Source organism: Gouania willdenowi, chromosome 5, assembly GCF_900634775.1.
Source record: "Gouania willdenowi chromosome 5, fGouWil2.1, whole genome shotgun sequence".
Taxonomy (NCBI): domain Eukaryota; kingdom Metazoa; phylum Chordata; class Actinopteri; order Blenniiformes; family Gobiesocidae; genus Gouania; species Gouania willdenowi.
In genome coordinates, this window is record NC_041048.1 from 16,235,289 (window position 1) to 16,247,598 (window position 12,310).

Genomic DNA, 12,310 nt, shown 5'->3' on the forward strand with positions numbered 1-12,310 from the left:
ACTTAACTAGATTAAGTAGCTTATACTCAGTTATAGAAAAAAATCTACTAACATGTTCTTCCTTTTTTTTTTTGAGTAACTGTAACTTATCATTTTTGAGTAAATGGAACTATATCTGTTTATAAGTAAGCATAACTTAAAAACATAGCTTGAGTACAACTTAATAGAATTAAGTAATTACATGCTAAGAATTATAAAGTCCTGTTATTTCTGATGTTTCAAATTCATATAGCACTTTAATTGAACTGTTATTGTTCTCGACCGGAAAAAGGTGGAGTGCCTTCTCCGGGTTGGAGATGAGGTTCTGCCCCAGGTGGAGGAGTTTAAGTACCTCGGGGTCTTGTTCACGAGTGAGGGAAGGATGGAGCGAGAGATCGACAGGCGGATTGGTGCGGCGTCTGCAGTGATGCGGAGTCTGCACCAGTCCGTCATTGTAAAGAGGGAGCTGAGCCAAAAAGCGAAGCTCTCTATTTACAGGTCGGTCTACGTTCCAACCCTCACCTATGGTCATGAACTTTGGGTCATGACCGAAAGAACAAGATCACGGGTACAAGCGGCCGAAATGAGTTTCCTCCGTAGGGTGGCTGGGCTCTCCCTTAGAGATAGGGTGAGAAGCTCAGTCATTCGGGAGGGGCTCAAAGTAGAGTCGCTGCTCCTCCGCATCGAGAAGAGCCAGATGAGGTGGCTCGGGCACCTAATTAGGATGCCCCCTGAACGCCTCCCTAGTGAGGCGTTCAGGGCACGTCCCTCCGGAAGGAGGCCCCGGGGAAGACCCAGGACACGCTGGAGAGACTATGTCTCTCGGCTGGCCTGGGAACGTCTCGGGGTCCCCCCGGAAGAGCTGGAGGAAGTGGCCGGGGAGAGGGAAGTCTGGGCCTCCCTACTGAGGATGCTGCCCCCGCGACCCGGAAACGGCTAAGCGGGAGAAGATGGATGGATGGATGGATGGTTATTGAAAAGTACAAGTAGCCAGTCATTAAATCTTTTAAGTTCTCCAAAATTTAGACTTTTAACTTATTCAACTTAAGGCAATTGATTGCCTCAATTTTTTTTTTAGTTCTGGTAACTTATCAGGGTTTACAGTGTACTTTAAAACCATGACTGTATTTTTGCCTTCTTCTTCCAGCTCCATTCAAACCAGCAGACACAGAAAGCATGGTGCGCTTTGACACTATGGGCGACAGCATCAGCCGTTACAATATCTTCCACTACCACAGAGAAGAAGGAAAGTATGTCTATAGAAAGGTTGGCTACTGGGAGCAAAACCTGACTCTTAATACCACCCTGGTTCCCTGGCGTGGCCTGGTGCCCCCGACCTCCCAGTGCAGCGACCCCTGCAGGAAGAACGAGGTAAAGAGCATGCAGCCTGGAGATGTGTGCTGCTGGATCTGTATCCCCTGCCAGGCCTACCAGTACCTGCACGATGAGTTCACCTGTGCCGACTGCAGCTTTGGACAGTGGCCTCTGGCTAACTTGACTGGCTGCTATGATCTACCTGAAGAGTACATCCGATGGGAGGACGCCTGGGCTGTAGGGCCTGTTACCATCTCCTGTCTTGGTATTCTGTGTACCCTGTCTGTTGTGGGCCTGTTCTTCAAGAACAACGAGACACCAGTGGTTAAAGCAAGTGGCCGTGAGCTCTCCTACATCCTTTTATTTGGCGTGCTGATGTGCTACAGCATGACCTTTATCTACATCGCCAAACCTTCCACCGCTGTTTGCACCCTGCGCAGACTGGGCCTGGGAACCTCATTTGCAGTGTGTTACTCTGCCCTGCTAACAAAAACCAACCGTATTGCTCGTATCTTCAGTGGGGTGAAGGACGGTGCCCAGCGGCCTCGCTTCATCAGCCCAGCCTCCCAGGTCGCGATCTGCGGCGCTCTTATCTCATGCCAGCTGTTGGTGGCTCTTATCTGGCTACTGGTTGAAGTGCCGGGGGTTCGAAAGGAAGTGACCCCAGAGCGGAGGAACGTGGTCACCCTTAAGTGCAACAGCAGAGACACCAGCATGCTAATGTCTCTCACCTACAACTGCGTCCTCATTATTCTCTGCACTGTTTATGCTTTCAAGACGAGAAAATGCCCCGAAAACTTCAATGAGGCTAAGTTCATCGGGTTCACCATGTACACGACTTGCATCATCTGGCTCGCCTTCCAGCCAATCTTCTATGTCACGGCCAGTGATTACAGGGTAACTATGCAGTCCTTTTATCTTTTTGATGTTAAGTAAGCATCTATGTTTAGGACTTTCAGAAACCTTTTGTAGCAACTGACCAGAAGTTATAATAATGTAGATGAATTTAATTCCCCTTGACACATAAAAGAGTAAGCCTTCTTTTTAGGTTAAAGTAACTATGAAGGCAGGAACACACTCAGAAGAGATGTAATATCTGGGAATACGGTCCAATGAGACTTAAGTCACTGAATCATGACATCACCAACTACTTGGGGATGTAATTAATGTACCAAAAAGGAGATATCTAGAGTAGATTAGGTGGAAAATACCAAGACAAATCTGAGCTCATAAGGTGAAATTGCACAACTGTTCTGCTAGGATGATTGCTCCAGACCATTTGTGGTATTATTACCTCCGCAAAGGAGGTAATATTTTCACCGTTTGTTTTTTTTTTTTTTTTTTTGTAGGATTGCGTCAAAACTACTTTTGACAAATTTTTAACCTATACCGTGGCTTATACCGTGGAAGATTCCTTGAATTTTTGAAAAGGATCCAGGTCAATATACTGACTCTGGATCAGTTTCAAATACAAAAAAAAAAAAATCCCTCTCTCTCATCATTGGCAAAATTTGAAAAATTCACATTTAACTTCGTAATTGACAAATTTTTATAAAATTCTACCCAGTTATGTTGGGTTGGTTTCTAAATTACCTCAACAAGTTGCATCAGGATCGGATGCAGATTTAGTCAGGATTTTTTTGTCATGTGGTTGCCCTTTAGTGTTAATTTTGACAACAAATTTTGATTTTAGTCATAGTCTTTTGACTAAAATGTAACTTACCGGTAGTTTTAGTCAAAATTCAGTCGCCAGGATGATTTCAGTTATGGTCTAAAATGTCGACAAAATCTGTTTCAGATATAGTCGACTAAAATATAACGCATCAGAGTTTATGCATCTTTTCTTTCTTGTTAGTTCTGATTGGATTTCCCCCCATGTGACCATTATAGGTTAGTTTTTAGTAGTCAACAAAAATTTAAATACATTTTTATGTAGTTTTCATTCACATGTATTTTCTTTTTTAAATTAGTCATAGACTAGATATTGTCACTTTAAAAAAATGTAGTGAACAAAAACTATGACCAAAATAGTTTTTGGCAACAAAATGAACACTGGTGCCCATACATTTGGACCTACTGTATCATTTTAATGGGGATGGAAATTTCTTACAAGCCTGTGAATGTGCTAATGATCATGGCACCATGAAAGCTGTGAATATCCTGCAAAGAGGATATTTGGAGCTTGGCTGAGTGCTCGTTTGCATATATATACTGCAGAGCAATCTCAAATGAATAAAGATGTACATTTGCCTTTACACAAACTATTGTTGACTAAGTTTAGCTTGCATCTCATAAGAAAAACAACAAATAAATGCTCTGAGCTGGTTTGCACAATGTTTCAGCAGGCAACAAATAAATATACATGTGCGTCTGTTACTCCCTGCAGTGTAAACTAGGACAAACAGGATGAGACAGCATCCATAAAACTGACAGATCATGTAAGTTTAAGGGCCGGTGCCTGAGGGACACCCAGTGCTACTGCCACAGCATTTTGGTCAAGGTGTTCAACAAGGCCTTTGTTGAACAAACAGTTTTATATCACAAAGTGGGACTGGAGGGTTTTCAGCTTGTGTTGCTCTGCCAAACTGTTAACTATGAACACAAGCCCAATTTTCTGAACCTCATTTAAATTTAAGTGCGAATGTCATGTTTCAACCACAATTTACACAGGCGACTATTGAAATTCAACAACTTTTCTGGTACAAGCCATATGCTTGTAGTCCAACTAGCTTTAACGAGTGTTTACTACTATGTTATAAGATAGGTTTTAGTTATTTTAAGTGTGCCTGCTGTTTAGACACAAAAACATCAGGGTCACTGTGGCGCATTGATCAGCATGCGCCACAATATCCCACTGCTCAGGATATTCCACGCAAATTTTACCAATTGTTCCTTAATAATTCAACTGGCACACTCTACAATTTTTGATCAGATGAATACTTTTTGAGATATGGACAATTTATTGAGGTTACATCCCACACCACAAACTGAAATTTGGTATATTAATACCAACTTCCTATACTTTCTTTCTGGTGGACATGCCAGGACCTTATAAAAAAGTGTGTCAGAGTTTGGGGCTGGGACATGATTGGGCTTTCAGTAAACAACTTAGCATATGCCTCAGCTTTGAGCTATGTACAGTAGACTGCTCAAATCACTAATGATTAGTCAGAAATATGCATTGGTTCTGGGGTGACAGTCTATTGAAATCCAAAAAATAACTTCTTTTTTTTTACTATTTTCATTGGTCCCTAACTGCATGTGGGAATATAATATACTGATTTCTGTTTTAATTAATAGTATAAATATTACTCTTTCTTTGGATATACAAAAATGTTCCTTTATGTGACTTCTTTATTTTTATTTTGGACCCCAACTGTGGATTATTTCACCACTCGCCCTCCTTTACATGAGGTCATTGCTTACCTCTGTGTCTTATAATCATTTATTGTTTATTAGTTTGTCACCTGGGGTACGAAAAGTACCTCATCAATAAAGAAGTATAAGAAGCATAAGAAGTATTATTTTCTAATATCTTATTGCATTTAATTTTACTTTATTATGATTATGGTTTTAAATATAATTTATGTAAATGTATGTTCTTTATGTAAACACAAGTTTGCACAATAACAAGGGAATTTCAGTGTTGTGGGATTAAAACAGTACAATCTAAGATACTGTAACTATTAAAGGTAAATATTTCTACATGAGATCTATTTGAAAAGCCTAAAGTTTTTATTTTATTTATTAACATATGTGTATCTCATTCACTGCTGTTGTTTTGCGGTGTTGTTTGGTAGGGATTTCACTTCAAGCTGTTGTTCTGCAAATAGAAAGTTCCTGGACTGCAGGGGTAACCAGTGGGGTGGGATGAGCAGAATCTCAATAAGATGACCCCAGCAGTCAACTCACATTAGCGGCTGAATTATGACTAACAACTCCCTCACTTTCCAGGACGACCAGCTGGGTTTACCTTATAGCCTTCCCTTTGCCCTCGTAGTCATGCAAAAGGTCTATTAGCAATGCCCATATAAATAATTCAAAACAAACCCATCCATAATTAAAACTGTAAACTAAGCAAGACTGAGTGACCCAAGTTTGTATTAGAGCAGTGTTTCTCAAATAGAGGTACATGTACCCCAGGGGTACGCGATGGTACTACAGGGTGACAAAGAGCGAGAGATCAAGAGAGTGAGAAAGAGAGAGGGGAAAACATTAACTAATAAAGTGTCAGTCTTGGTTCCATCCCAGGAGTGATATGACCAGAAATGATTAAAACTATAGAAATCTATTCAGGAAAAAATGTAAACACATTATTATAAATGATAAATTATTGTTCTATTTTTTTTTTTTTTTTTTTTTTTTAAACAACAATCTTAAACTACAGTATTTTTTTACTGTCACTTTGTGAATATAGTTCAACTAATATGCATCAAAGAAAATTAAAAATAATATAATATATAATGAAATCTTTATGAATTCTAATAAAAATGTCTTTGGGGTTGCCAGAAATTCTTAATCATAAAATGGGGTCACGATCCAAAAAAGGTTGGTAACCATTACACTAAGTACTGTTTCTTTCCACTTATTTACAAAATGAGATTCATTATGCTCTATAGTTTAAGCCAAATGTTGTAAAACAACAAAGGGGGTACTTCAGCCAAAAACATTTGAGAACCATTATATTAGAGAGAGGACTGCTCCAGGAAGAGGAGAGAATGAACCGATTGACTAAATGATTGGGGAATAACCACAGAAAGGAGGAGAAAATCCACTGATTGGATTGAATGTTCAGAGCGAACAGAGCAGGAGATCAACACATCTGATCGGATCAAAAGCTGAATCTAGAGGGTGTGCACGTGAGGAGCGCTCGTGCCGTCCAAACTTTATTAGTTCTGTTGAAAACAAAAGGGAAATTTCTGGAGTCTGCTGATGTACTTGCACGTGTGTGTGTTTACAGGTGCAGACCACCACTATGTGCATCTCAGTCAGTCTGAGTGGCTCAGTTGTTCTTGGCTGCCTGTTTGCTCCAAAAATCCACATCATTCTGTTCCAACCGCAGAAAAATGTGGCTTCACTCAGAGTCACAGCCAGCCGCTTCAGTGCCACAGTATCCACTGCTTCAGCTCCCAGCTCCAGCTGCTCAAAAGGTACCAACATGCATCACCCTGTACACCACACATAGGCAACCGGCAGCAACCGGCGGCCACATGTGGCCCTCTGTCTAATTTTGTGCAGCCCCCAAAACAAAACTGTAATTGATAAAGTTGGAAGGTATATGAAGCCCAACATAACACGCAAAACTCCTCAACACAGAAAAATGACAGTAAAATGCAGAATCAGAATCAGAAATGTTTTATTTGCCATGTACAGTTTTGAGGACAGTACAAGGAATTTGACTTGGTGGTTGGTGCACAAAACAAGCTACAAAAAGAAATAAAAGAAATAAAAACAAAAACAACAAAGAACAACCCAGCAACAATAATAATAATAATAATAATGATAAATATAAAGGATGAGGGATAAATAAAGGATAGATAGAGAATAAAGGATAAATAGGATAAATATAAATATAAATATATATATACAGTGCAGCAGGTATCAAGCTGGTGGAGGTGGTGATCGGGGGGGGGGGGGGGGGGGGGGTGGGGGGGGGGGGGGGGGGGGGTCAGTGGGTGACTTGGGGTGTGTTCATGTGGATGGTGGCAGAGGGAAAGAAGCTGTTTTTGTGTCTGGAGGTTCTGGTCCTGATGGACCGAAACCTCCTACCAGAAGGGAGAGATTGAAACAGTTTATGACCGGGGTGGGAGGGGTCGGCCACAATCTTTCCTGCACGCCTCAAAATCCTGGAGGCGTACAGGTCCTGGAGGGAGGGCAGATTGCAGCCGATGACCTTCTCTGCAGAGTGGATGATACGCTGCAGTCTGGCCTTGTCCTTGGCCGTAGCTGCAGCGTACCAGATGGTGATGGAGGAGCAGAGGATGGACTGGATGATGGAGCTGTAGAAGTTCACCATCATCTTTGTTGGCAGACTGAACTTCTTCAGCTGCCGCAAAAAGTACATCCTCTGCTGAGCTTTTTTGATAAGGGAGCTGATGTTCAGCTCCCACTTGAGGTCCTGAGTGATGATGGTCCCCAGGAAGCAGAAGTACTCTACAGAGCTCACTGTAGAGTCTCCCAGGGTGAGGGGGGTGAGGGGGGCTGGGTTCTTCCTGAAGTCTGCTATCATCTCCACTGTCTTTAAAGCATTGAGCTCCAGGTTGTTCTGGCTGCACCAGGACACCAGCCGGTCTGTCTCCCACCTGTAGTCGGACTCGTCTCCATCAGCGATGAGACCGATGATGGTCGTGTCGTCTGCAAACTTCAGGAGTTTGACCGACTGGTGAGAGGAGGTGCAGCTGTTGGTGTACAGGGAGAAGAGCAGAGGAGAAAGAACACAGCCCTGAGGAAATCCAGTGCTGATGGTCCGGGGAGCAGAGATGGTTTTTCCCAGCTTCACGTGCTGCTTCCTGTCAGACAGGAAGTCTGTGATCCACCTGCAGGTGGAGTCTGGCACGTTCAGCTGGGAAAGCTTGTCCTGAAGGAGAGCTGGGATTATTGTATTAAAAGCAGAGCTGAAGTCCACAAACAGGATCCTGGCGTAGGAGCCTGGGGAGTCCAGGTGCTGGAGGATGAAGTGGAGAGCCAGGTTTACAGCATCGTCTACTGACCTGTTGGATCTATAGGCAAACTGCAGGGGGTCCAGGTGGGGGTCGGTGATGTCCTTGATGTGGGAGAGCATGAGGCGTTCAAAGGACTTCATGACCACAGATGTCAGAGCGATGGGTCTGTAGTCATTAAGTCCTGTGATCCTCAGCTTTTTAGGGACAGGAACGATGGTGGAGGCCTTAAAACAGGCTGGTACGGTGCATGTCTCCAGTGAGGTGTTAAAAATGTCTGTGAACACTGGAGACAGCTGATCAGCACAGTGCTTTAAGGTGGAAGGAGAGACAGAATCCGGTCCACAAGAAAATGTCAAAAGTACACAAAATGATAAAGATACACTAAATAACCACTTAAACACAAAATGACTAAAAAAAAACATGTTCAAAAGGACTTCAAAAAGACACATACTCACAAAATTGCACAAAATGACAGAAAAATTTACAAAATGGAACCCACCCCCCAAAACACAATAACAAGAAAAATATAACAAAAACATGCATGACTCATAAAACACACAAAAAGGCATTGCCAAATTGACAAGAAAATAGACAGAATGAACTAAAAAACACCAAGAAAACCCACACATAAAGACACAAAGACAAAATCCTTTGTTCTTCCCTGTATTAATGCTCTGATTGGTCATTCTAAATGCCAACAAATGTTGATAAGGTGGCCCTCGGATCAGACAACCATATTTTTGTGGGCCCCGCTCTGGACAAAAGGTCTGCGCCCGTGTTCAGGATCCCCGAGGCGTGCGTCACCCTCAATGAGAGGTGACCACAGCTCCACAGGATCAGTTTACACATCAGCATATGCAACCGACGAGAGCGCAACCCACCCTGGCAAAAGAGATACGCCACAGACGTAGTATTGTCAGTCTTCACCAGGACATGATATTCCTCGAGAGATGGAAGGAAGTATACCAGTGAGAGGAACACCGCTGAGAGCTCCAAATAATTTATGTGAGAGCGCCGGAGGTCCACATTTCAGTGGCCCATTACAGACCGGCCTACGTGAACTCCACCCCAGCCCCTTAGGCTGGTATACGTGGAGACCACCTTCCTGAACTTAGCGGTGGTGCGTCAGGAAACTCGAGGCCCACCAACGCCGCACTCTGGCATAACCAACACGCTTTGTGGGTTATGACGCACAGGACACAGCCCTTGTTGGGCCACCCACAGGTGGAACCTCATGTGGAGGCGCCTGTGGCGACCACTTTCCTGGACGTGACGGTGCCCATAGGCACCCCTTGAGTCAGGAAAAAACCTGGGGCGCTAGCAATGATGTGACCGTCACCAGATGATGATCACACCACGGAGACCGTGTGTCGGGGTCATCACCATGTGCGTCATGACGCACATGGTCCAGCCCACAAGGCCATCCACAGCTGGAATACTTCCCTGTGGAGGCGACCAAGGCAGAATATGGGGATGGCAGACACTATCACCCGGGGTAAACGAGGATACAGACTGAATTGAACAGATTTTTCCCAGTTGGGAAATGCCAGGCATGTCCTGAAAACTTTCACACGGCCGACCAAGAGGCGAGTCGTGAAAGATACCAAGTTCAGGGGTAGTACCAGGAGGACAAAATCCCTTGCTGGGAAAGTCATGCTCCATCCCGCGTTTATCACAAAACCTGCCGTCAGACAGGTCACGTAATAAAATAAGCGGGCGTGCTCCAGCCACCGCCTCCGGCTGCGCTAAGCAGCTAGCTGTCCTGGTATATGGCCAAGGGGATATCCTGCTGCGTATTTTCTGAGGGGAGGAGACAATGACGAAATATGCATCAACCAGATCAACAGACATAAAAAACGCGTTGAGGCACCCGGTGCAGCAGGAAGGTATGCTTCAAGCATCCCAAGCCTGTATTTCCTGAAATGCCTTGTTCAGAGCACGTATATCTCGGATAGGGTGAATACTGCTCCTCCCACTTTGTTTTGAGGACCAGGAACACCTGGAGTAAAACTTTAGGTTATTCACATAACCCACAATTGTGGGACACACTATTATCAAATAAAACATGTGTGTGTGATTAACACACACATGTTAGTCATCTTCCTCCTCTTCTGACACAATGAGGTCAAGAGGGACAACAGCCAGGGCGGGCTGGAAGCCCCAGCTGGCTGGAGATTTTATTCAACATTGACGGAGGCCAGCCTCGTGAGAGAAGCCCTTTTCCTCCATTTCCGCATTGACGAACAGGTGGATTAGCCTGAAGCTACTTTGTGGCAGCTAGCAGGTGCTAGCAGGGATGCGAGGCAAAAGATGTCGAGGATGACAGCTGTGCTGGCATTCGAAACTACCATACCTTGGTATGGAGCTTGGAGATAGGCTATTCACTTTTGTCAGCGCTCAGAGGAAGGACCAACATGCACACAAGCATGGAGGCTCTGAGGGCAGTACGTCTGAGATGTCTGGGAGCTTCGGACCTTTCGATGCGGAGCGGCGCAGTCACCGGAGTGAGAGAGCCGCTGGACCAATGTACACGCAAGACCAGAGGCTTCGTGCATAGCTTGGAGCGGGGCAGTCACCTGAGTGAGAGAGCCGCTTGAGGGCCAACGTGCGCCGAAGCAACAGCGTTGGAGGAGAACCAACAGCCGGAGCTGGGGCTCTGAGGTTCACTTACCTGTGAACGAAGCAGCACTTTAACCAAGCAGAACAAGGAAAGCGCTGTTTTCTTCTCGACCAAGTGTGGTCCAAACAATGCGTCTATATTTACCAGCATCCGGCGACTGGAAAAAGAAGCCGCCTGTGGACAGTTAAGGTGGTTCAGTACGCGAGATGTGCTGAAAGGAGAAGAGATGTTATAATGGTGCGCGTCAGTCCTTGTCCTCCTTTTAGAGGAGGTGGAAGGGTCCCTAGCGGACTGATGCGCTTCACCGGCCAATCAGGATTGACAGATTGAAAAAAATGCTTTGGAGGAATGCAGACAGAGAACCAAAGAAGACTTTAGGACAACTGACCCAGTCCTCCTTTATTTTTTTTATAAGTCTGAAGAAGTCTTGTTATAATGGTAGAAAGTACTGGATGAGCGCTTGTACTGAAACTTGGAGCAGGTTCATACATACAGTAAATGGGGAGCCTGAAAGTAAATGCTCTATCTCACATTCTACTTTCAGACACATGGGAGCACACAGTAAACAAAGAAAACTTAGTGCATCATCAGGTTTTCTTTAGATGTATAGAAGTATAATTATTAAAAGCAGAGGATAAATGCTCTCAGGTGTTTTTACCCCCCAGGCTGTGTCACTATTACCGAAGTTTGAATTGAGGCTTAAAGCAGTTATGATTCTGTTCATCTCCCTTTACACAAAATAATCTATTGAAAGTAAACAGCTAATATACAGCTCCACAACTAAGCAACTCATTAACATTTGACAATATTGACATGCAGCATATCTATAGAGGCAAATTTGTATCTTTATCAATTAAAAAAAAATAAATAAATAAAAAAAAAACTTCTTACTTTACCCCCAACCTGATAAAAACTTTTGCGAAAGTCCACCATTGTTTTTCTCGCTAGTGAAGGAGTGATGGCTACTGCTGTCGGTGCCGCGCCTCCACAGTGAACGTACACTGTAGTGTATGCACCATTTGTTCATGCTTTGGTGATCACTAATCCCCCTCGTAAAAGAGCAAGGCATGAAGTGAGCGTCTATAGACATGCCCACTCATGAATATGCATAAATAGGCCCCAAACAGCCCAATTTTAGAACTGCAAATAAACCCCAAATACTATGTTTTTGGGGTTCTTAGAACAAATGGAGATGGGCCCAAATCACTTGTTGCAAACACACTGCTGACTTTGTCATTTTCTTTGGTTCACAGCTGCTACAACTGCTCTTACTCCTGCAGGATCTGCATCCAACTATGTGCCAGCTGTTTGCAATGGCCGCGAAGTGGTCGACTCTACAACATCATCTTTGTGAAAGTATCAATAGACCATCCTTCCAACAGCCATCCTACAGGGCCGTGTGCTGCTGAGCTCGTACACGTTTGAAAAAAAAAAAAAAGAGAGAGAACTGTGAAAAGCATTCCAGACAACAGCATGGGTAACCGACTAGTGTGTATCAACTGTAAAGCCTTTTTGTATAGATTAAATAGGCTGTGATTGTGTTGGATTTACAGTTAGATGTGATTTAATGCAGCGTGCCTTGTCCTAATAAGTCTTGTGAAACATGTGTGAAGCAGTAGTGTTGTTAAAACTGGGGTTGTTCTTTAATCTTGCCCTTACAAGTGCTGTGGATATAACCAGATATTCTAGACAGACAAAAATGCTTTGTGAAAGAATTTATCCCTTCTGTCAAAAT

The 12,310-nt window shown here is 43.7% G+C and overlaps 1 protein-coding gene across 3 annotated transcripts in view; it reads left to right on the plus strand.

Annotated features, from left to right (window-relative positions):
* grm2b (glutamate receptor, metabotropic 2b) overlaps positions 1 to 12,013 on the plus strand; it is a 31,788-nt gene extending 19,775 nt beyond the window's left edge. For 2 of the 3 annotated variants that reach the window (XM_028446255.1, XM_028446254.1), the window contains 3 exons: positions 1,127 to 2,190; positions 6,254 to 6,443; positions 11,829 to 12,013. In XM_028446255.1, the coding sequence (XP_028302056.1) occupies positions 1,127 to 2,190; positions 6,254 to 6,443; positions 11,829 to 11,929 (1,355 nt within the window). In that variant the 3' untranslated portion in view covers positions 11,930 to 12,013. The remainder of the gene's footprint in view (positions 1 to 1,126; positions 2,191 to 6,253; positions 6,444 to 11,828) is intronic. The other variant, XM_028446256.1, reaches the window with a different exon arrangement.
* Positions 12,014 to 12,310: the final 297 nt, after the last annotated feature.